We start from the raw sequence: 26430 nt of genomic DNA, 5'->3' as shown, positions 1-26430 counted from the left end.
AATGTGGAAAAAGGGAAGGGAATACTTTCTGATTGAAATGTATATATACACAAAAGTATGTGGACACCCTTTCAAATTAGTGGATTCGGCTCTTTCAGCCACACCGTTGCTGACAGGTGTATAAAATCAAGCATTCAGCCATGAAATCGCCATAGACAAACATTTGGCAGTAGAATGGTCTTACTGAAGAGCTCAGTGACTTTCAATGTGGCACCGTCATTGGATACCACCTTTCCAACAAGTCAGTTTGTCAAATTTCCAGAGTAGTGCAGCGGTCTAAGGCAGTGCATCGCAGTGCTAGAGGCGTCACTACAGACCCTGGTTTGATTCCAGGCTGTACCACAACCAACCGTGATCGGGAGTCCCATAGGGAGGCGCACAATTAGCCCAGAGTCGTCTGGGATGGGATTGGCCGGGGTAGGCAGTCATTGTAAAAAAAGAATTTGTTCTTAACTGACTTGCCTAGTTAAATAAGGTTAAATTAAAAAGAGTAGGCCACACAAGCTCACAGAATGGGACCGCCAAGTGCTGAAGTGCATAGCGTGTAAAAATTGTCTGTCCTCGGTTGCAACACTCACTACATTTACATTTAAGTCATTTAGCAGACGCTCTTATCCTACTGAGTTCCAAACTGCCGCTGGAAGCAACGTCAACACAAGAAATGTTAGTTGGAAGTTTCATGGGTCTCCAGGGCCGAGCAGCCGCACACAAGCCTAAGACCACCAAGCGCAATGGCACGCGTCGACTGGAGTGGTGTAAAGCTCACCGCCAATGGACTCTGGAGCAGTGAAACGTGTTCTGTGGAGTGATAAATCACTTTTCACCATCTGGCAGTCTGACGGACAAATCTGGGTTTGGCGGATGCCAGAAGAACGCTACCTGCCAATATGGAAGTGCCAACTAAAGTTTAGTGGAGGTGGAATAATGGTCTGGGGCTGTTTTATAAGGTTAGGGCTAAGCCCCTTAGTTCCAGTGAAGGGAAATCTTAACGCAACAGCATACAATGACATTCTAGACGATTCTGCTTCCAACTTTGTGGCAACAGTCTTGGTAAGGCCCTTTCTCGTTTCAGCACGAAAATGCCCCCGTGCACAAAGCGAGGTCTGTACAGAAGTGGTTTGTCGAGATCTGTGTGGAAGAACTTGACTGGCCTGCACAGAGCCCTGACCTCAATCCCATTGAACACCTTTGGGAGGAATTGAAACGCTGACTGTGAGCCAGGCCTAATCACCTAACATCAGTGCCCAACCTCACGAATGCTCGTGGCTGAGTGGAAGCAATGTTCCAACATCTACTGGAAAGCATTCCCAGAAGAGTAGAGGCTGTTTAAAGTGGTAAAGGGGTCCCCATGATTGCCCATGATTTTGGAATGAGACTTTCGACGAGCAATTGTCCACATTGTCATGTAGTGTTTGTAACTTTCAAAATCATCCCCGTATGATGCATTTTCCATCATATGATGCAATATGTATCATACAGAGATTATTTCTGTATTTTGAAAGTTACATATCTTTTAAACTTGATTGCTGACAAGCAAAACATTTTGGGACCATGTCAGCATTGGAATAATGAACCAAATACCAAAAGATAGTTTTTGGGTGCAGTTTTCCTTTAAGGTTAAGTTCTTCAATAGAACCATGAAACCAGGCCCTGCTCCAGTAGAGTAGCATGTGTGTATATTGAGAGTCTTGAGGTGGGCTAAACATGCTGTCGATAGGATTCCACATAGAAGTGTTCAGACCAAAGATAGACAACTTAGTTTTGTTAAACATTTAATTGTTTTTCTTAGGAAAGAACCATATCACCAAGAACATCATTAGTGCTCTAAGTCACAAACTGAGTTAACATCCTGCCCTGTACAGCTTTAACACAAATCAATCCCAGTCGAGCAAAGCCATGTTTATATATAAAACAAGAAAAAAAAATTAATGGATTTGTAAAAATTAATTCAGCCTCATTTACTCAAACACACACATGGCAATCAGAAAACACACAAAACTAAAAAAAGTGCCAAAAAATACAATTCGAAAATTAAAAGATCTGTTCAACCTGGGAATCGGATTGGTTTTGTCCAAGGCAAAACTAACTTCTGAGACGTAAAGAAAATTTTCAATATTTATTGAAATAAAGACCACATTTTAACTTGCTTGATGTAGGTAATATACAGCCTACCTCAGACTGTCTTGTATAACTCTGCACAGTATACTTTTTTCTGGTTTTATCTCTCAGTACTCATTTTCTTCAATCACTGTGAGCATTTCTCAAAAATACATACACACACACACATACAAGCACACTTTACTTCGGAACACAACAGTGGGTGAAGGCATTGTTTCAAGAAGTTAAGGAGGGTTAGGTCAGTTGTATCACCAACCTTCACCTACAGTGAAGCATTTGCAGTGACTTGAGTGCACTTGTGTTCCCCAACAACCCATCTCCCCATAGAATAAAAAAAATGGCCTCCCAAAATCAGCCCAAACCATCCATATAAATCCATTGTAGTTGTGAGGTAGAATGAAAACCAAACTCAAAGCCCTGTTTCAAAATATCAGAGGGAGGAAACATACAGTGCTTAAAAATACAAATGGAATAAAAACGTAGAAAAAGTGATCATACATAAAGCAATATGTACATCTATGCATCACTTTTTTATTTTATTTTTTAAATGTAATGTCTCAAATGTCATATTTCAAATGACATGTCTAACATATCACCAGTAAGATTCAGTTTTGAAAGAATTTCAACTTAAAACTCCAGAACTAGGATCTATGGAGGAACATTGGTCTTTAGAACTTTTCAGAACGTTAGAAATCTATCAATAGATGCCAAAAAACTACTATCAATTTCCAGTTGAGGTTAAAGGCCCAGTGCAGTCAACATTCTGTTTTTTTCTGTGTTGTGTAACATGTTGTACAACAGCTGATGAAACAACACTATGAAAGGGTGAAAAAATGTGATCAGTTTTATTTTCTCATAGATGCTGGTTGAAAATCTACACAGGACCTTCTACATCAGCAGGTTTTGCATGGGTGGAGTTTCAACTTGCCTGGTGATATCACCAGGTGTTAAATGAGTTAATAGACCAACAAATTGAGTTCCAAACCGCTCTCCCAATAACAGCTAGTTTTCAGTCCCCCCCCCCACTCAGACCACACCCAGACAGTCCAAGCAAAATTCTTGCCAGCATTTTAATGGTAAACTATTACAGTAAGGTACTTCATTGTCACGCAGAAATGATTTGATATGAAAAAAAGGTCTGCATTAAGCCTTTAAGCTATATAATTGAAATTCCCTTTTTTTTAACAAGCCTAAAATGTATTTAGTTGGAAATATTACAATTCTCCTTGTAAGAAATGCTTTAAAATGATAAAACCCTTTCATTTATATAGCAAGAAACCATTAGAGTCCAGTGTTTGAGCTACGTTACTTTTTCCAGAAAAAAAATCTCCATCACACGTTGTAACATTTGTATTTACATGCACGTTTTTGGGTTTACATTTTTTCTGCGTTTCTGTCCTTTTAGGCTCCCAAGGTCAGAGAGTCCAGACAAGAAGGAAGAGAAAGATCCAGAAACACAGTCACATGACCAGAATCTGGCCCATAAGTTCAAAGAAAACAATAGCACATCCTTAAAACTTCAAGTCCCAGCATCAAGGCTTCTTCTCCTTCTTCCTCTTGTCCGTTTTACCTCCAGCTGTCGTCGAGGCAACACCAGGTCGCCTGATCTGCTGCACCACGACCCTCCCATTGGCCCCACACTGCAGGGTGTATCTCTCTGGGGTCAGGGGTCTTCCGGAGTCGTCCCTCAGCCTGGAAAGGACATCCCTGGAGAGGTGCTCCATGCGATGGCCTGCAGCTCCCAGAGCCTTGGCCGTGTGCTGCCTCTCCCTGAGCAGCCGGTTCCTCTGGGCCTGCAGCCTCTCCACCTCCTCCTGGAGCCCTGTGATGGCATCCAGCTTGCGCTTACGGCAGTTTTGTGCCGCCAGCTTGTTCTTCCCTCGCCTCCGGATATCCCTCAGGAGGGTGACCTGGGCTGCAGATAGGCCACGCCCCTCCAGCAGTTCCAGGAATTCTTCCACAGGCATGCTGACGATCTCCGTTGCCGAGAGCGGGACTTGTAACGCCCGGGCGCGGAGTTCGTCGCGGCTAAGCTCTCGATCTTCGTAATCCTCCAGGTCATCGTCTTCGTCGCTGAAAGGCTCCTGTTTGATGGTTTTGTGGGGGAATGTGGTGGCTGATGGGTGGGAGAAGGCTGGGGTGGAGTAGCTGTGGTCGTGCCACACACTCTCACTGAGGTCCACAGGTGACCATGTTGTGTCGTAGTCGGAAATGTCCTTGGAGGGGAGGGAGTCTGCCTCGCTGCTGTAGCCCGTAGCTCCGCCCTCGTCCTCACAGAAGGAACTGGAAGACGCTGACGACACCTCCGACGCACCTGGGAGTCAAATGTACATAGGAATATGTAAGCTACTTTAGAATGGAGATGTAGTATGCTTAACTAGCTATTCAGAAGTGTGCAATGTTTAGAATGCAGACAAATAATACATACACAGTACCAGTCAAAAGTTGACACTATTTTCTACATTGTAGAATAATAGTGAAGACAAACTATGAAATAACACATAAGAAATCATGTAGTAACCAAAAAAAAGTGTAAAACCAATCAAAATATGACATTCTTCAATGTGGCAACCATTTGCCTTGATGACAGCTTTGCACACCCTTGGCATTCTCTCAACTAGCTCTTCCAACAGTCTTGAAGGAGTACCCACATATGCGGAACAATTGTTGGCTGCTTTTCCTTTCAAATGGTATCAAGAATACGCATATCCTTGCTTCAGGTCTTGAGCTACAGGCAATTAGATTTGGGTGTCATTTTAGGTGAAAATTGAAGGGGAAAAAAGTTTGGATCCTTCGCCTTGATAGCAGTTTTTCACACGCTTGGCATTCTCTCATCCAGCTCCACCTGGAATATTTTTCCAACAGTCTTGAAGGAGTTCCCACATATGCACTTGTTGGCTGCTTTTCCTTCACTATGCGGTCCAACTCATCCCAAACCATCTCAATTTGGTTGAGGTAGGGTGATTTGTGGCCAGGTCATCTTATACAGTACAATCTCTCCCTTATTGGTCAAATATCCCATAGACAGCCAGGAGGCATGTTTGGGTCATTGTCCTGTTGAAAAGGTGCCTTGAATTCTAAATAAATCAGCAACAGCGCCACCAGCAAAGCAACCCCACACCTCATCCTCCATGCTTCACAGTGGGAACTACACATGCTAATATTTTAGTTTAAATCTTTATTTAACTTGGCAAGTCAGTAAAGAACAAATTCTTATTTACAATGGCGGCTTACCCCGGCCAATCCCTAAACCTGATGATGCTGGGCCAATTGTGTGCCGTCCTATGGGACTGCCAATCACGGCCAGTTGTGATACAGCCTGGAATCGAACCAGGGTCTGTAGTGACGCCTCTAGTACTGAGATGCACCGCCTTAGACCGCTGCGCCACTCGGGAGCCATCTGTTCAGCTATTCTGTGTCTCACAAAAACACTGCGGTTGGGACCAAAAATCTCAAATTTGGACTCAGACCAAAAGGACAAATTTCCACCTGTCTAAGTGTCCATTGCTCATATTTCTTGGCCCAAGCAAGTCTCTTCTTCTTATTGTGTCCTTTAGTAGTGGTTTCTTTGCAGCATTTCGACCATGAAGGCCTGATTCACGCAGTCTCCTATGAATAGTTTATGTTGAGATGTTTGTTACTTGAACTCTGAAGCATTTATTTTTGGCTGCAATTTCTGAGGCTGGTAACTCTAATGAACTTATCCTTTGCAGCAGAGGTAAGTCAAGGTCTTAATTTCCTGTGGCGGTCCTCATGAGAGCCAGTTTTGCAACTGCGCTTGAAGAAACTTTCAGTTCTTGAAATTTTCCAGATTGACTGACCTTCATGTCTTAAATTAATGACGGACTGTAATTTCTCTTTGCTTATTTGAGCTGTTCTTGCCATAATATGGACTTGGTCTTTTACCAAATAGGGCCATCTTCTGTATACCACCCAACCTTGTCACAACACAACTGATTGGCTCAAACGCATTGAGGAAAGAAATTCCACAAATTAACTTTGAACAAGGCACACCTGTTAATTGAAACGCATTCCAGGTGACAACCTCATGAAGCTGGTTGAGAAAATGCCTAGAATGCGCAAAGCTGTCATATCAAGGCAAAGGGTGGCTACTTTGAAGAATCTAAAATATATTTTAATTTGTTTAACACTTTTTAAGTTACTACATGATTCCACATGTGTTATTTCACAGTTTTGATTTCTACACTATTATTCTACAATGTAGAAAATAGTAAAAATAAAGAAAAACCCTGGTATGAGTCCAAACTTTTGACGGGTAATCTATAGGCTAAGGTTGAGGAGATTCCTTCTCTTCCAAATCAGAGGATCATCATGTCCCCTGTCTGAACATTGCACCTTTCTAAAGCAGCCCCAGAAGTCTTCCAACTCACCTGGGGAGGTCGGCCCTCGAGAGCTGCTCTCCAGAGAGAGGCCGGAGTCTGAGTCAAGGTCCTCCAGGACCCGAGGGTCGATGCCCTGTGGATTCCCCAGCAGCTGGGCATCCATATTGTCCAGGCAGCCCTCCAGCCCCAGTAGGTTGATCTGGTCAAACACTGCCTCATCCAGACAGCCACCTAGTGCACCATGGGACAACGTCCCGTTACTCGTTCCGTTGACCACCGTGGTGAACGGTAGTGCGGCCAGCCCCGTGGTCGTCCCTGGTGACGAGTCAGAGGAGTTTGTGGACTCTAGTTGGAAAAGGGGCCCTCTTGGTTGCCGGGCGACCAGGGTCCTGACTCCACCCCTTGGTGGGATCATATCATAGGTGGAACCTGTTACCATGGCGTCACGGAGACTGACGTCCTGGCTGATGGCGCTGGAGATGTCGGCGTCGAGGTCAGACAGTTGCTGAGGAACCAGTGGGTCTAAATCCTGGATAACAACACACACATATTATAAAAAGCGCAGACATACACACCCTGACGGGCCTGAAATACAAAGAGCAGAACACACCATCTCCCAGGTAAGTCACACCATCTCCCAGGTAAGTCACACCATCTCCCAGGCAAGTCACACCATCTCCCAGGCAAGTCACACCATCTCCCAGGCAAGTCACACCATCTCCCAGGCAAGTCACACCATCTCCCAGGCAAGTCACACCATCTCCCAGGCAAGTCACACCATCTCCCAGGCAAGTCACACCATCTCCCAGGCAAGTCACACCATCTCCCAGGCAAGTCACACCATCTCCCAGGCAAGTCACACCATCTCCCAGGCAAGTCACACCATCTCCCAGGTAAATCACAGCAGCTCCCAGGTAAATCACAGCAGCTCCCAGGTAAATCACAGCAGCTCCCAGGTAAATCACAGCAGCTCCCAGGTAAATCACAGCAGCTCCCAGGTAAATCACAGCAGCTCCCAGGTAAATCACAGCAACTCCCAGGTAAATCACAGCAACTCCCAGGTAAATCACAGCAACTCCCAGGTAAATCACAGCAACTCCCAGGTAAATCACAGCAACTCCTAGGTAAAACCTAACATATTTGGGGTATGAAACAGTAATGACTATAACTACAGTTCCCTGAAGGAGGAAAATTAGGTACAACATACTATGGGGGAGTCTCACGACTTCAGTTGAAGGATTGTAAGATCCACCTGACAAGGCCAATAAAAATCAGACCTCGCTGGAGGCCGGCCTTCCACAGGTGATAAGCTCGAGATTCGGAATCATTCCTTCGATTTAATACCGCTCTTCACCGTGCCCAGGAACAGGCAGTACGGAGACAAATAGGTGTTGTACCTTGTTTCCCTCCTTTAGTGAACAGTAGTAATAGTGATAATATTGAGAGCAGTGACTATATACAGGGAGCAGTAACATCCAAGCAATAAAACCTCCCAAAAGTGTATGGTGATCCACTGACTCCAGAGCCTCCAAAAGGGGGCCTCACACAGTGCCTCCAAAACCATTGCCAAGGTTTAGAGACCGGTCTAAGATGAAGTACACCTTTCACAAAATGCACCACCAGGGGATGAGCCCCTGCTGTGGTTCCGTCAATTCCCACATGACACGCTGAGACCACTTTTACATTACATTTTTTAACACTGGTCCAATTGTGTGCCGCCCTGTGGGACTCCCAATCACGTCCGGATGTGATGCAGCCTGGATGCGAACCAGGGACCACCAGTGACGCCTCTTGCACCGAGATGCAAGTGCCTTGGGCTCCCGAGTGGCGCAGCAGTCTAAGTGGAGAATGCTTGAAAAGCTCCTGTACGAACATAATTATGTCCCTCACAGAGCACTGAAAAGTCCTTTATATTGAGACCAGAGCTCAAACGCTTTCCACTTCTACACATACAGCCCTTGCAGACAATGGCAGAAATAACTTTTAGAGGTAAACCTCTAACCATCAGATCAGCCCTCTCAGGGGCCAAACCAGTGGGAAACCAAATCTCTGGCCTCGATTGCCGAACCTGCCTGTGTGCCAAGGACAACAGGAGTTTCCACAGATCCCTGCCTAAAGGGCGAATGATCTCCACGAACCAAGGCTGCCTGGGCCAATGGGGAGCCACAAGACTCAATGGTAAACCCTAGCTGCACACCCCCTCCAACGTGGGCTGAATTAGAACCACTGGCAGAAATGTGGAAAGGAGGGTCTGAGGGGCCCTCAACGTGCAATCTCCTCTGGAGTCCGACACCATATTCTTTGGCTCCGATACCTATTCTGATTTTAGAGTGGAATATTAACCGATAACACATCTGCCAATATTTTTATAGTTGGAGTGGAAAAATATATATTTTTCTGTATGGATTGTGCTTAATTCCTTAGAGTCTAAGACATTGGGGGGGGTGCTAATGTGTCATGGTCTGACAAACACGGCTCCAGCTCTGCCACCTTTCAGATGGGGAAGTACGCCAACGGTGGATTGAGATGCATCCAATGCAAAAAAAACATCCCTGGCTAAACTGAATGACTTCCATCACAGAAGGCATCATCCCCAGTAGGCATATGCACTGGCGAAAACACAGTGACCCCGCTGAAATTTGGTTAAGCAGAGCCGGAACTCCCTTAAAACTGTTACTGAGGCCTGGGGAACAGTCAACTTGATGATACTGCAGAAGCGTGGGGTATGCACAACAAATTGTAACCTATACCCTGACGTCACTGGTCACATGATCCAGGGCAACACTTCGCATGCGAGCCATTGGACAGAGCATGTGAGCAGAGTTGAGCAGTGGGAAATCCCGCTCATGGAGCGGAGCTTGGCGCTCCACGTCCTTCCCAAATAAAAATAGTGCCGCTACAAATTCGCTCCATTAATTAAAGAATGGAAAAATATATATTTTTCTGTATGGATTGTGCTTAATTCCTTAGAGTCTAAGACATTGGGGGGGGTGCTAATGTGTCATGGTCTGACAAACACGGCTCCAGCTCTGCCACCTTTCAGATGGGGAAGTACGCCAACGGTGGATTGAGATGCATCCAATGCAAAAAAAACATCCCTGGCTAAACTGAATGACTTCCATCACAGAAGGCATCATCCCCAGTAGGCATATGCACTGGCGAAAACACAGTGACCCCGCTGAAATTTGGTTAAGCAGAGCCGGAACTCCCTTAAAACTGTTACTGAGGCCTGGGGAACAGTCAACTTGATGATACTGCAGAAGCGTGGGGTATGCACAACAAATTGTAACCTATACCCTGACGTCACTGGTCACATGATCCAGGGCAACACTTCGCATGCGAGCCATTGGACAGAGCATGTGAGCAGAGTTGAGCAGTGGGAAATCCCGCTCATGGAGCGGAGCTTGGCGCTCCACGTCCTTCCCAAATAAAAATAGTGCCGCTACAAATTCGCTCCATTAATTAAAGAATGGATCACAATTTAACAAACATTGATCTATTTGTGTGACTATCTGGACCTTCCATTTGGTTGAAAACAAATCATATGATTTGAATGAAAAGTATTACAAACAAACTAGAAGAAGCGCTCACCATTTGAAATAGGCTACATGTCGTATTTTATGGAATATAGACACTAAATTGTTCCGGAGCCAGACAGGTAGCCGAAGGAACGAACATTTAATTATTTAGGCTATGATTTAAATTATTTCAAGGTTATAGCCTACAAAGAAATACATTGTGAAGCATCTGCGAGTTCGACACTAGGCTGGCATATTACAAAGAGCTCAGCATTTAACATTTTTGTTGTAATAAATCATTATAGTCAATAAATTGCGCATATAGGCTGTGACTTAGAATGAAATACAAATGAAATAAAACAATTCAGTGCCTTTGAATTCATTTTTAGAAAAAGGAGTTTGGCTAGAGTGTGGCTTCAGGCTCGTGCGATGGTGCCTGGAGAGCCAGCCAGCATCTGAGAATATCCTTTAGGCGTTGCATTCCACTGGGGATGCTAAACAGCCTTCAGCCCACCCGTCAGGCTGTTTGTTGTTTAAAAAAAAAGTTCTATAGGTAGGCCTAAAGGTAATTTTGATAGGGTTATTTTGCCTATCAAAATGGAAAGCTCATTGAAAGAGGTAATATATATAAGGCCTATTGGGCCAAAATCAATTATAGCCTATTGAATAGATAATAACTTAAGAGATCTGATGTTTAGTTTATAAATACTTTGCTACAATGACACCCACCTCGTTCCTTTCTGTTAGCATTTGCACGTACTGGTAAGTACACCATCATGCTTTCAGGATAGGTGTCTTTTCAGATTCCACAATGATTCATTAGTTGTGGACACTACATCACAGCACTCCCTCTCTTCCTCTTGGTCCTCCTCATCTTCGTAAGTCACCTTGATTTTGCACCTTTTTTAAAATCCGTTTCATTATAAAAATATTTAGTGAATTCATGACAGTAGTTAAAATCAAGGAGCTTTAGCAGCACACAAGTAGACTATAATGCATGCTGGGCCGGGCATGCCCCGAGATCGGTACTGGAGCTCCAGCCTTTGGGAAACTCGCTCCACGTGCCAGTCAAATTGGGCACGCTCCGCTCATCACTCACAAACTCTGGTTAGAGCACACAACGAGACTCCCGTGAAGTGTCATCTGAAGGGTCAGGACCTTGTGGACTGGGAAAGATTGGTTCTTCATCCATTTCCATCACTCTTGACAACCGTGTATCTGAACATAGAGAAGGAACACTTCATCGAACTCGCATACGGGAGACAACGATTATCACCCGTGAACACTGTGTAACTTGCTTGAAAAAAAAAAAAAAGAATGTGCCAAGATTTGCCTAAAGCCTGGCCCACTCTGGGGACACGGGCTCCGGCGATCAGTGATGTGCCCCGATTGGCCGTGCCACCTGGGGGTACTGTTGTCACAATGAGCTTCACTCGGTTTAGGCGGTAAGATGAGGTCTGGTAACTGTCTGGCACCCATCTCTGGACCACACGCATTAAATATAAACCCAAAGAAACAGTATTTTTATCATGAAGGTTACCCTACCGACCAGTCATAGGTACTGGCGACAAAGCGTGTCGTAACCTAGCTGGGAATGGGACCGACAGCTCAGAAAAACGGACCCCTTCTGTTGTAACAGACAGGGGCGATTCATAATTGGATCTAATTACTATGAGTGTGGGATAATAGCGGGCACCTATAGAGCCCATAAACTGTATCCCTAAACACCTCATAGGGACGGCAGGTAGCCTAGTGATTAGAGCGTTGGGCCAATAACCGAAAAGGTTGCTGGATCGAATCCCAAAGCCGACAAGGAAAAAAATATGTCGTTCTGCCCCTGGACAAGGCAGTTAACCCACTGTTCCCCAGCAGGCTGTCATTGTAAATAAGAATTTGTTCTTAACTGACTGACCTAGTTAAAAAATTTTTTTTTTTACAAAATAAAAACTAGTGAGCTATATGTAAGAATCAGCAAGGAATCCCAGTAATGAGCCAATTATGGGAGAGGGGCGCCCCATTGTGGACGGTGACCCAACTCATCACTCATAGTGGGGAGATTGATATAGACCTTGAACCCTGTGAACACCGTGGAACACGGGATAACAGAGGGGACAGCATTAAACATGGACAAGCTTCCAACATACGTTGTGCTTCCGTGAGACAGTATAGCCTGCATGAAGCCTGGCCCCTTTAAGTGCTCAGGGGGCTCTGGCAATTGCTGACGTAGTACCCATTGTAGTACCCAATTTTGGGGGCACGGTTGTCACAGAAATGTTTTTATGGAGGGGCACACTGGTCACTCAGACCCGTGCCAAAGCCCCTCGCTTCAGGGGGCTGCTTCTTCATCCGAGGTGCACGCAAACCCTGAAAATAGGAATGTGGTTGCCATAACGCTGAAGGAGAGCAAGTAAGTTACACTCGCCAGAAGCATGCTAGCTGACACTAGCCAGGAGACTTTTTAGCATAAGCTAGGCTCACTAGCCTGACTGCAGCATGGTCCATTTAGAATGTCCAAGTGACATAACGCTACATATACTAAACAAGAGAGCTGCCCCAGCAACTCTACTACGGGGAGGCAGGAATAGATAGTAATACAGTAGCTAGCTCACCTCTGCGAGTTAGCCAACCTGGCTAGCACGTTACGCAGCGCTCGTTTAGCTAGCCCGGTCTCGAAAGTCCACGGACGACCGGATCACTGAAGTGGGACTGGACCCTTCATCAACAAGTCTGAGAAGAGGGGCAAGTGGTGTTTGACCGAGGCAGACACAGGTGGCGGGGGGTACCCACGGAACTTGGCCACCCTCTTTCTTTGAGTAGCCTCCCGTAATTGGTGACAACCCAGGAGCTGGGTTGGGCCCAGGCAGCCACAGCATAACCCAGGCAGCCACAGCATAACCCAGGCAGCCACAGCATAACCCAGGCAGCCACAGCATATGTTCGGACCATCCTATCCCCTTCTGCTTCCTGCTTGTTGGTCACAGCCGAGGTACCGGAATCCAAGAAAGGAAAGTCGCAAGCTTCCTCAAGAAGGCTACATGTGTTTCCAGAGAGTTTGTACGCAGTGTGTGACAATGCACACATGGACTGTTTTGAGCGAGGGCTGCCTGAGCGTGCTCTAAGCCGAGACAAACTACACAGAGCGTAAATATCTTTCAGAGAAATGCTATAACCGCCTGACTGGGCCATGATCTCCACCCAGATCCCAGCATAGCCATCGTTGTCTCAGTTGTTTTCTTAGCCATCTTACTCAGTGCGCCGGGAAATGAATGAATAACTCATTGTTTGTGATTCGAAAACATATGATAACAACTACAACATTCCGCACACAACTCCCAGGGCGTGAGCACGCTCTACTATGGGACAGTTTAGTTGGCGCAACGCAAGACAGTCTCGTTTTCCAATTGTTTGTTTTAGTAGCGTGAATCATTCCTGTTCACACGAGGTGAAGAGCAGAATAATTTCAAAAATGAATCCGAGCCTCACGCTTATCATCTGTGGAAGAAGGCGGGGCTTCCAGCGAGACGTGAGCTGAATTTCATTGGCCTTGTCAGGCATGATTGTAGATCCTTCAAAACGGAGTCGTAAGAATGCGACTCCCCCGTAGTATGTACCGAAAACTGACTGACAAAAGGAACCATATTACCTGACTAACACATTTCAAATCGCCTTCTCTATTGCCAAATATCACAATGACATCATCAAGGTAACCACTTACGTCAAATTCAGAGACTGGTAGAGACAGGAAGTGGCTCCAGTGCTGGTGGATGTCGATGGCAGGGGGACGGGGGTCCTCAGGACAAGCGAGAGAAGCTCCACTAGTGAACAAACCCTGGAATCAACAACACACAGTCAACAAACACAGTAAAATCTGTGATGAAAAACATGCAACATGAACACAACAAAAAAAAAAATGGGACAAGGCAAGCAAAGGACATACTGCACACACACAAAACATGAGGGTCATCACAGACTGAGCTAATAGTATGATCAATGAAGACATGCCTAACTGTTCTCCAGCTAGCCTACATTCCAAGACACATTTATTTGAATTCTGTCTCATCGCTGTATGTACCTCTTGTTCTAGTGCTGAACTGAGAGCCAGCTGAGTCAGGGAAACCAGTTCCTCTCTGGCTTCATCACCATCGATCTGCCCATTCAGTAACTCAACATCCTGATAACAGGAAAAGAAAGATGGGAAAGGAACCAGCAGAATAAATTGAGGAAGTGAGAAGTAGAGAGAAAGATGTGGGGTGGATACTGAGAGTACAGAGGAAAATGGAAGAAAGAGGACAGACGATGGTGGGAGAAAGAGACCAGGACAAAGAAAGACATTTGTTAGCCATTCGTGTTGCACGGCAGATACCGAAACTTCTGATATTCCGATACTAGAACATGAAAAACAGTTTGGTACTAGAATTGGTTACTTTCGGTACTTCTGTTAAATGTGTCTTACGTCATACACGGACTGAGAGGATCGAGTCGCGACAGAAGTAATCTCCTCAAGGGGGCAGTAGCGAGGCAGGCTGCACTTGTGCATGCAGACACAGTGCGAGCCACTTTTGAGAAGCAAGCGAGAGAGAAAATGCCGACAGCATGGCTTCTTCTAACTCCACACCTGCAGCTTGTTGACAAAACTGGCTGTGGAAGCAAACTATGGGAACACTGATTACCGAGCAGACAAGGGCCAGCCCACCGAAACAACGAAGCAAAATATGTTACAAAGCAGTGCAGCCAAGGGAGGTTTAGTTACAAAATGTCCAAATATTTTGCACTTCTTCATTTTTTGTGTGACATTTCCATTGTAACGTTGTCGTTATTCTACTGATTGACATGAACATACACCGAGTATACAAAACAGTAAAGATGCACTATGCAAAAACACTGTGCCATTTCCTGGTGGCTAAAATTCAAATAATCCTCCCCTTTTCAGGTCCCTGTCTTTCAAAGATAATTCGTAAAAATCCAAATAACTTCACAAATCTTAATTGTAAAGGGTTTTAAACACTGTTTCCCATGCTTGTTCAATGAACCATAAACAATTAAGGAACATGCACCTGTGGAACGGTCGTTAACTTCTTTGGGGTACCCCCCTTCTCAATTTCCACCTGAAGACATACCCTAATCTAACTGCCTGTAGCTCAGGCCCAGAGGCAAGGATATGCATATTCTTGGTATTATTTGAAAGGAAACACTCTGAATTTTGTGGAAATGTGAATTGAATGTAGGAGAATATAACACAATAGATCTGGTAGAAGAAAATACAAGGAAATAAACGTTAGTTTTCTGTTTTTTATTGTTGCTGCATCATCTTTCAAATGACCAAGAACAGCCAAACATACAGAGGATGCTGTGGATCATTTGAGTGAAGAACATAAGATGGCAACAATAGCTGAGCAAAATTGTGGACAGATAGCTTAAAAAATGAGCGAGCTACATGACATTGAGCATGAAGTCACCCAGGTGTCCCACACAAATGTACCCAAGTGGCCGAATTGATGTGATACAAAAAGTGATACATTTTGAAAAAGTGATACATTTTGAAGAAAAGAACTATATACCCCCCCCCCCAAAAAAAAAAAATATATAAATAAAATAAATAATAAAACAAACAATTAACAAGGGTAACTATTAACAAATGTTCTATTTACAATATTGTAAAGACCCTCAGTCCTCTACACGATATTGTGCTGCTGGTGCCATGGCCCATAGCAGTCTCTTTCTGCTGTAAAGCAGAGGCTTACTGAACAGGTGGTGCAGGTGATGGGGCATTTCCTGTGACAAAGGGCACAACGACATCTCCCTACTGTGCCCCTTTTGCCCTGAGGCACATTCATGCCTGACCGGCAAAAAGTGCTCTTCCCTAACGAGTCGTGGTTTGGTCTCAGAGGTGATACACGTTTAATCGCCAAAGGAATGAGCGTTACACTGAGGCCTGGAGGGTCCGTCATGGTCTGGGGAGGTGTGTCACACCATCCTCGGACTGAGCTTGTTGTCATTGCAGGCAATCTCAACACTGCGTTACAGGGAAGACATCCTCCTCCCTCATGTGGTACCCTTCCTGCAGGCTCATCCTGACATGATCCTCCAGCATGACAATGCCACCAGCCATACTGCTCATTCTGTGCGTGATTTCCTGCAAGACAGGAATGTCAGTGTTCTGCTATGGCCAGCAAAGAGCCTGGAGCTCAATCCCATTGAGCACGTCTGGGATCTGTTGGATCGGAGGGTGAGGGCTAGGGCCATTCCCCCCAGAAATATCCGGGAACTTGCAGGTGCCTTGGTGGAAGAGTGGGGTAACATCCCACAGCAAGAACTGGCAAATATGGTGCAGTCCAAGAGGAGATGCACTGCAGTACTTAATGCATCTGGTGGCCACACCAGATACTGACTGTTACTTTTGACTTTGACCCCCCCCCCTTTGTTCAGGGACATATTATTCAATTTCTGTTAAGTCACATGTCTGTGGAACTTGTTCAGTTTATGTATCAGTTGAATCTTATGTTCATACAAATACTTACATGTTAAGTTTGCTGACAATAAACACAGTTGACAGTGAGTTTAGAATATAATGTCAGTACGTTACAGACCCAACAGCATATTGTAGTATGCCCTTCTCCTAACCATGTTTTCAAGTGACAGTCTCTTCCCATTCAAAAGTTCAAAACACAGTTCAGTAATAGACCCATGTAATTCTAGTTCATATTGAGATGGTTGTTTTGTTTGAAATGTGCTGTCAGTATGTCTGTATATTGTCTATAAAAGTGGATTGTCCTTCCTTTTAAGACCACATAGGCCTAATACAATAGTTCAAATGGTAGTAGGCTAACCTCAGAGTCTGGGTCTATCTCATCGCAGCTTGTTTGCTTGCACTTGCTTATACTTCGAGCTAAGTGTTAATTATATAAGAACAAACATTAATTTACTGAACATAAATGTAATGTTTGTGTATGGTTCAAAACTCGTCGACATTCATTATTATTCAAGGGGGTTCTTATCGAGATACACAAATCCACAAGGAGTCAGCAGAAAGCACATTTATTTAAGCAAGTCAGACATAAGCTCCACTCTCGGGACAGCTTGGTGTAGACCAGAAGTGTGTGGGCAGCGTTTATCGCTGTTACAGTTCATGTAATGTTTAGAGTGTCGCGGCTTCGCTGACATGCATCTAAAAACAGATGGGTTGTTTGCCAAGATTGACGTGTTCAAATCGCCACGGATAATAACAGGAGGCGCCGTTTTCTGTTACAATGAACCCCAGTAGCGGAGTTAAATGACTCAGGCCCTACCTAACTGTTACTAGAGGGCTGTCAACCACACTGCGGTCATTTACAAGGTTGATGCTAGGCTTCGATGGTACACTGTATACCGGGGTATTTGGAAATAGCCAAGGATGGTTTTCAATACTGTTTAAAACTATTTATTTGACCTTTTTCAATAAATATTATGTGTAGCTACTGCCTGCAGTCAACTGTACAATACATTAGGAGATAAAGCAGATTGCGTACCTCATTTCACCAGTCACATTATGAAGCTTACAGTAGCTCCCCAGAACATTTGAGCCAGTCATGGGTGTTTGTAAATAGCACAATGGGAGAAAGCGGGAGCAGGTGAGTACAGCTGTGTACTGACAGGGGTCGCATTTTTATCAGTGACGTGCAACTACAGTTTTCCTTAACAGAAAATACATTAGTGCAACATATTCAGAAGAAGATGGCTTCATTTTCATCAGATGACAGGATATGTGCAATGCTATTTGGCCGGCAGCCACACAAGTAAATGAACTACAATGAAAAAGCTAAGTAAAAACGATGCATGGCCATAATATTTCCAATGTTTAGCATAGAAAGAATGTAGCCAGCTAAATTTCCTAGGGTTTTGCTTAAATCTTGCATTTTGCCAGAGAAAAGTAGGCTGGCTTCAATGAGAAAACGCAGAGCAGAAATTACAATAAGAAGTATTTTAGATCTGCGTTTACAAAATGCAGGAATATATTTCTTTGGCATTTTCTTTTTTCCTGCCTGAAAAATTAAGAAGTTTACCTTCCTAGTTATCTAAGTATGTTAGTGAATTGATAATATTGTGTAAGTGTTCTGCCGTGTTTGAGGCCCGTTGCCCTAGCAACTCGAGACATATGCTGTTTCAGAGCAGAGTATATGAGTGGAATTGAGCAGTTGGAAATCCCTAATGGCTCATGGAGCAGTGCGTACCCCTTTCCAACCGCTCAGCTAAAAACCTCACAAGACAAAAAAAAAAAAAACAGCAGCTCCAAATTCGCTCCATTCATTAAAATCACAATTTAACCAACAAACATCTATTTTTGTGTCTACCTGAACCTACCATTTGGTTATGAAGTATTGAAACCAAACCATGTGATTCGAATGAAAAGTATTTGAATAAACAAAAAGGTGAATGTGAAAGTCACAATTTCAAATAGGCTCCATGTCATATTAAACAGCATATAAACACTCCAAATAGGTCAGGAGCCAGACGGGGAGCCTAAGAAGGAAAACAAATGAGTTATTTAGGCTATATTATTTCTATTATTTTCAGGCTATAGCCTACAAAGAAATACCTTGTGAAGCATTTGCAAGTGCGACGCAATAGCCTTGTAGGGACATATTGTTGTATTAATCATTATAGTCTATACATTTTGCATATAGGCTGTGGCTTACTTGGAATTAAATACAAATTCAATTCTATAAATGACAGTGCCTCCGAATTCATTTTCTGGCCAGTCTGGCCTTTCAGGATCATGGGATGGGGCCTGGAGAGCCGGCCAGAGCGGAGAATATCCTCTCCACACAGGCAGAGCCACTGGGGATGCTAAACACACACTTGGCCATTCTTGCCAGGCTGGGCAGAGATTTTTATACACTGCTCAAAAAAATAAAGGGAACACTTAAACAACTATGTAACTCCAAGTCAATCACACTTCTGTGAAATCAAACTGTCCACTTAGGAAGCAACACTGATTGACAATACATTTCACATGCTGTTGTGCAAATGGCATAGACAACTGGTGGAAATGATAGGTAATTAGCAAGACACCCCCAATAAAGGAGTTATTCTGCAGGTGGGGACCACAGACCACTTCTCAATTCCTATGCTTCCTGGCTGATGTTTTGGTCACTTTTGAATGCTGGCGGTGCTTTCACTCTCGTGGCAGCATGAGACGGAGTCTACAACCCACACAAGTGGCTCAGGTAGTGCAGCTCATCCAGGATGGAACATCAATGCGAGCTGTGGCAAGAAGGTTTGCTGTGTATGTCAGCATAGTGTCCAGAGCATGGAGGCGCTACCAGGAGACAGGCCAGTACATCAGGAGACGTGGAAGAGGCCGTAGGAGGGCAACAACCCAGCAGCAGGACCTCTACCTCCGCCTTTGTGCAAGGAGGAGCACTGCCAGAGCCCTGCAAAATGACCTCCAGCAGGCCACAAATGTGCATGTGTCTGCTCAAACGGTCAGAAACAGGACTCCATGAGGGTGGTATGAGGGCCCGACGTCCACAGGTGGGGGTTGTGCTTACAGCCCAACACCGTGCAGGACATTTGGCATTTGCCAGAGAACACCAAGATTGGCAAATTCGCCACTGGCGATGAAAGCAGGTTCACACTGAGCACATGTGACAGACGTGACAGAGTCTGGAGACGCCGTGGAGAACGTTCTGCTGCCTGCAACATCCTTGTGGGGTGGAATTTCTTTGGGGGGCCGCACAGCCTTCCATTTGCTCGCCAGAGGTAGCCTGACTGCCATTAGGTAGCGAGATGAGATCCTCAGACCCCTTGTGAGACCATATGCTGGTGCGGTTGGCCCTGGGTTCCTCCTAATGCAAGACAATGCTAGATCTCATGTGGCTGGAGTGTGTCAGCAGTTCCTGCAAGAGGAAGGCATTGATGCAATGGACTGGCCCGCCCGTTCCCCAGACCTGAATCCAATTGAGCACATCTGGGACATCATGTCTCGCTCCATCCACCAACGCCACATTGCACCACAGACTGTCCAGGAGTTGGCGGATGCTTTAGTCCAGGTCTGGGAGGAGATCCCTCAGGAGGCCATCCGCCACCTCATCAGGAGCATGCCCAGGCATTGTAAGTCGCTCTGGATAAGAGCGTCTGCTAAATGACTTAAATGTAAATGTAAATTGTAGGGAGGTCATACAGGCACGTGGAGGCCACACACACTACGGAGCCTCATTTTGACTTGTTTTAAAAGGACATTACATCAAAGTTGGATCAGCCTGTAGCGTGGTTTTCCACTTTAATTTTGAGTGCGACTCCAAATCCAGACCTCCATGGGTTGATAAATTTGATTTCCATTGATAATTTGTGTGATTTTGTAGTCAGCACATTCAACTATGTAAAGAAAAAAGTATTTAAGAATATTTCATTCATTCAGATCTAGGATGTGTTATTTTAGTGTTCCCTTTATTTTTTTGTTTTTTGAGCAATGTATATATTAGAGGTCGACCGATTATTGGAGGACCAAAAAAGCAGATACCGATTAAATCGGCCGATTTTTAAAAATCTATTTGTAATAATGACAATTACAACAATACTGAATGAACACTTATTTTAACTTAATATAATACATCAATAAAATCAATTTAGCCTCAAATAAATGAAACCTGTTCAATTAGGATTTTTAACTATTTCCCTCTATACCATTTGTATTTCATTAATCTTTGACTATTGGATGTTCTTATAGGCACTTTAGTATTGCCAGTGTAACAGTATAGCTTCCGTCCCTCTCCTCACTCCTCCCTGGGCTCGAACCAGGAACACAACGACAACAGCCACCCTCGAAGCGGCGTTACCCATGCAGAGCAAGGGGATCAACCACTCCAAGTCTCAGAGCGAGTGACGTTTGAAACGCTAACTGGCTAGCCATTTCACTTTGGGTACACCAGCCTAAATCTCGGGAGTTGATAGGCTTGAAGTCATAAATGGCGCAATGCTTGACGCACAACGAAGAGCTGCTGGCAAAACGCACGAAAGTGCTGTTTGAATGAATGCTTACAAGCCTGCTGCTGCCTACCACCGCTCAGTCAGATACTTGTATGCAACGCAGGACATGCTAGATAAACTAGTAATATCATCAACCATGTGTAGTTAACTAGTGATTATGATTGATTGTTTTATGAAAGATAAGTTTAATGCTAGCTAGCAACTTACATTGGCTTACTGCTTTCGCGTAACACTCCTTGTGGAGTGCAACGAGAGGCAGGTGGTCATAGCGTTGGACCAGTTAACTGTAAGGCTGCAAGATTGAATCCTGCTGACAAAGTGAAAATCTGTCGTTCTGCCCCTGAACGAGGCAGTTAAACCCACCGTTGTCATCATGTTTGACAGTCTCCTGGAGGGGAACGAGTCTCTCAAAAAAATGGCCATATCACAGTCTGCCGATATGGACAGCCCCATCAAGAGGATCCTCCTAGATGATGTATTTTGGGAGAGAGTAGTAAGCAGCCTGAAACCAAAAGTAGTAGCCATTGCACGGATTGGTGGAAACAATGCCATCCTGTCTGATGTTCAGACTCTGCTTGCAGAAGTAAGAGAAGATATCCGTACTGCTCTGCCCACTTCACTGTTACTCCAAGCAGAAGAAACTACAGTTCTGAAATACATCAAAAAGCGCAAAGACTTATGCCTGAAGCCCAAACACACCGCAGCGTACATGTTGGACCCCACGTATGCTGGCAAGAGCATCCTGTCAGATGCAGAGATCAACCAGGCCTATGGTGTCATCACTACCGTGTCTCACCACCTTGGCCTGGATGAGGGCAAGGTTCTTGGCAGTCTGGAAAAGTACACTTCCAAGCGCTTTGGGATGGAGATGCAATGTGGCAGTTGTGCCAACATATCTCATCAGCCACCTGGTGGAAGGGACTTTGTGGATCCAAGGTTCTTTCCCCCTGTTGCCTCCATCATCCTCCAAATCCCATCAACATCAGCCATCTCAGAGCGCAATTGGTCCTTGTTTGGGAACACACACACGCGTGCAACCAACAGGCTGACCAATACAAGGGTTGAAAAATTGGTGGCTATCCGGGCAAATTTGAGGCTTTTTGAGCCTGAGAACGAGCCATCCTCAATCAGGTTGGAAAGTGACAGTGACGATGAAGCCACAGAGTCTGATGTTCAAGAGGTGGACATTGAGGAGGTCCAGGGAGAAGACATGGAAGACAACCAAAGCTTTTTCTCCCCCGATTGCTGAGGTTGGCCGGGCAGCCAGATCTAAGAAGCGCCTCGGTGGTTACAAACTTCTTCCATTTAAAAAATGGAGGCCACTGTGTTCTTGGGGACCTTCAATGCTGGAGACATTTTTTGGTACCTTTCCCCAGATCTGTGCCTCGACACAATCCTGTCTAGGAGCTCTACAAACAATTCCATCGACCTCCTGGCTTGGTTTTTGCTCTGACATGCACTGTCAACTGTAGGACCTTATATAGACAGGTGTGTGCCTTTCCAAAACATGTGCAATCAATTGGATTTACCACAGGTGGACTCCAAGTTGTAGAAACATGTCAAAGATGATAAATGGAAACAGGATGCACCGGAGCTCAATTTTGAGTCTCATAGCAAAGGTCTGAATAGTTATGTAAATAAATTTGCAAAAAAAATCTAAAAACCTGTTTTTGCTTTGTCATTATGGGGTATTATGCATAGATTGATGAGGGGGAAAAATGTAAATGGACAGTACTTTCTAAGGAATATCCCTGTCATGCTCCTCAAACATTAACTTTTGTTACAACGCTCGCCGTGTGTTATGTAGCCTATGCATAGGTCTATATAAAAATGGGGTGTTACTAGGGCTGTTGAGGTGACCGTATTACAGCCACACTGGCCATCATGAGTCATGACCACAGTAAACATGCTATTGATGATCAGGTCCTAATGGCCTGGTACTCAGAGCTCCATTGTCCCTCTAACCACTGACAGTGCAAATGCAATCCAAAGAACACATCATCAAAACAGTATCCTGATTTTAAAATTCACCTCACTGTGATGATCAATTTGAAGGAAGTTCAACAGCAGGTCTAAACAGTGTAAAACATGGTCGCTGTAGATGTTGTTTCAAAGCCCAACACAGCCAAATGGACAGCGCTTTCTAAGGCGATGATTAATTGAAAACACCATTTGGTTCATTGATTGTGCAGGGTGGCTTACAGGTAGCCTACGATTATAGTACATTTGTATTTGATTTTGAATAGGCTAGTAACAGGGAATTGTTTATATTTTCGCAATTAATTGGGTGACACATTACCTTTAGCTATAGAGAATATCTCCTGCTGCCTCTCCTTTATGCCCTTCTCCAGCATGCAGAGGGGCTCTCAACAGTTTAGTGAAATATGTTTTGTTGCGAAAACATGTTACTATCAATGTTACTGAACAGATTTCACTTGTTTTCCCAAAATAAGAACTGGGAAACAGCAGATGAACAGGGTTGAAGAGCCCATGGCATACCGAGTTTGGGGAGAATATCACATGTCACACAGTGAGAGCATGCGCCTCAAACAGTGGTTGATACTGTAGTAAAAGAAATCAGCCAAGACCTCAAAGAAATGTGTAGACCTCCACAAGTCTGGTTCATCCTTGGGAGCAATTTCCAAACACCTGAAGGTACCACATTCATCTGTACAAACAATAGTACACAAGTATAAACACCATGGGACCACCATGGGACCATGCAGCAGTCATACAGACTTGTTTTGTCTCCTAGAGATGAACGTACTTTGCTGCGGAAAGTGCAAATCAATCCTAGAACAACAGTAAAGGACCTTGTGAAGATGCTGGAGGAAACGGGTACAAAAGTATCTATATTCACAGTAAAACGAGTCCTATATCGACACAACCTGAAAGACTGCTCAGCAAAGAAGAAGCCCCTGCTCCAAAACAACCATAAAAAGCCAGACCACGGTTTGCAACTGCACATGGGGACAGAGATCATACTTTTTGGAGCAATGTCCTCTGGTCTGATGAAACAAAAAAATAACTGTTTGGCCATAATGACCATCGCTATGTTTGGAGGAAAAAAGGGGGATGCTTGCAAGCCGAAGAACACCATCCCAACCTTGAAGCACGAGGGTGGCAGAATCATGTTTTGTGGGTGCTTTGCTACAGGAGGGGCTGGTGCACTTCACAAAATAGATGGCGTCATGAGGGAGGAAAATTATATGGATATATTGAAACAGCATCTCAAGACATCAGTCAGGAAGTTAAAGATTGGTTGCAAATGGGTCTTCCAAATGGACAATGACCCCAAGCATCCTTCCAATGCTGTAGCAAAGGCTTAAGAACAACAAAGTCAATGTATTGGAGTGGCTATCAAAGCCCTGACCTCAATCCCATAGAAATTGTGTGGGCAGAACTGAAAAATCATGTGTGAGCAAGGAGGCCTACAAACCTGACTCAGTTACTCCAGCTATGTCAGGAGGAATGGTCCAAAATTCACCCAACTTATTGTGGGAAGCTTGTGGAAGGCTACCTGAAACATTTGACCCAAGTTAAATAATTTAAAGGCAATGCTACCAAATACTAATTGAGTATACAGTGGAGCAAAAAAGTATTTAGTCAGCCACCAATTGTGCAAGTTCTGATGAGAGAGGCCTGTAATTTATCATAGGTACAATTCAACTATGACAGACAAAATGAGGGAAAAAAAAAGAAATCCAGAAAATCACATTGGAGGATTTTTAATGAATTTATTTGCAAATTATGGTGGAAAATAAGTATTTGGTCAATAGCAAACGTTTCTCAATACTTTGTTATATACCCTTTGTTGGCAATGACAGAGGTCAAACGTTTTCTGTAAGTCTTCACAAGGTTTTCACACACTGTTGCTGGTATTTTGGCCCATTCCTCCATGCAGATCTCCTCTAGAGCAGTGATGTTTTGGGGCTGTTGCTGGGCAACACGGACTTTCAACTCTCTCCAAAGATGTTCTATGGGGTTGAGATCTGGAGACTGGCTAGGCCACTCCAGTACCTTGAAATGCTTCTTACGAAGCCACTCCTTCCTTGCCCGGGCGGTGTGTTTGGGATCATTGTCATACTGAAAGACGCAGCCACGTTTCATCTTCAATGCATCTTCAATGCCCTTGCTGATGGGAGGTTTTCACTCAAAATCTCACGATACATGGCCCCATTCATTCTTTCCTTTACACGGATCAGTCGTCCTGGTCCCTTTGCAGAAAAACAGCCCCAAAGCATGATGTTTCCACCCCCATGCTTCACAGTAGGTATGGTGTTCTTTGGATGCAACTCAGCATTCTTTGTCCTCCAAACACGACAAGTTGAGTTTTTACCAAAAAGTTATATTTTGGTTTGATCTGACCATATGATATTCTCCCAATCTGCTTCTGGATCATCCAAATGCTCTCTAGCAAAACTTCAGACCGGCCTGGACATGTACTAGCTTAAGCAGGGGGACACATCTGGCACTGCAGGATTTGAGTCCCTGGCGGCATAGTGTGTCACTGATGGTGAGCTTTGTTACTTTGGTCTCAGCTCTCTGCAGGTAATTCACTAGGTCCCCCCGTGTGGTTCTGGGATTTTTGCTCACCGTTCTTGTGATCTTTTTGACCCCACAAGGTGAAATCTTGCGTGGAGCCCCAGATCGAGGGAGATTATCAGTGGTCTTGTATGTCTTCCATTTCCTAATAATTGCTCCCACGGTTGATTTCTTCGAACCAAGCTGCTTACCTATTGCAGATTCAGTCTTCCCAGCCTGGTGCAGGTCTACAATTTTGTTTCTGGTGTCCTTTGACAGCTTTTTGGTCTTGGCCATAGTGGAGTTTGAAGTGTGACTGTTTGAGGTTGTGGACAGGTGTCTTTTATACTGATAACAAGTTCAAACAGGTGCCATTAATACAGGTAACGAGTGGAGGACAGAGGAGCCTCTTACAGGTCTGTGAGAGCCAGAAATCTTGCTTGTTTGTAGGTGACCAAATACTTATTTTCCACCATAATTTGCAAATAAACTCATTTAAAATCCTTTTGTGATTTTCTGGATTTTTCTTTCTTCTCATTTTGTCTGTCCAAGTTGAAGTGTACCTATGATAAAAATCACAGGCCTCTCATCTTTTTAAGTGGGAGAACTTGCACAATCGGTGGCTGACTAAATACTTTTTTGCCCCACTGTATGTAAACTTCTGACCCACTGGGAATGTGATGAAAGTAATAAGAGCTGAAATAAATGATTCTCTCCACTATTATTCTGACATTTCACATTCTTAAAATAAAGTGGTGATCCTTACTGACCTAAAACAGGACACTTTTACTTAGATTAAATGCCAGGAATTGTGAAAAACTGAGTTTAAATGTAATTGGCGAAGGTGTATGTAAACTTCTGATTTCAACTGTAAGTTCTCTTATGCTTATTTCTCAGCTGCTCATATTAAGTACAGCTCCGCTGTAAAAACAAAGTAGTCTACCAGGCATCGTTGAAAAATG

General features: G+C 44.3%; 1 protein-coding gene across 1 annotated transcript in view; it reads right to left on the bottom strand.

Moving 5' to 3' along the window:
* Positions 1 to 1759: 1759 nt before the first annotated feature.
* LOC118378476 (endoplasmic reticulum membrane sensor NFE2L1-like) overlaps positions 1760 to 26430 on the bottom strand; it is a 28178-nt gene continuing 3507 nt past the window's right edge. The window contains exons 2-5 of the mRNA XM_035765464.2: positions 14052 to 14150; positions 13695 to 13808; positions 6510 to 6990; positions 1760 to 4432 (exon numbers count right to left, since the gene is read on the bottom strand). Of these exons, the coding sequence (XP_035621357.1) occupies positions 3651 to 4432; positions 6510 to 6990; positions 13695 to 13808; positions 14052 to 14150 (1476 nt within the window). The 3' untranslated portion in view covers positions 1760 to 3650. The remainder of the gene's footprint in view (positions 4433 to 6509; positions 6991 to 13694; positions 13809 to 14051; positions 14151 to 26430) is intronic.

The sequence above is a fragment of the Oncorhynchus keta genome, chromosome 19 (genome assembly GCF_023373465.1).
Source record: "Oncorhynchus keta strain PuntledgeMale-10-30-2019 chromosome 19, Oket_V2, whole genome shotgun sequence".
Taxonomy (NCBI): Eukaryota; Metazoa; Chordata; class Actinopteri; order Salmoniformes; family Salmonidae; genus Oncorhynchus; species Oncorhynchus keta.
Note: the sequence above shows the minus strand (reverse complement) of the source record. Positions and strands in the feature narration are given on the sequence as shown.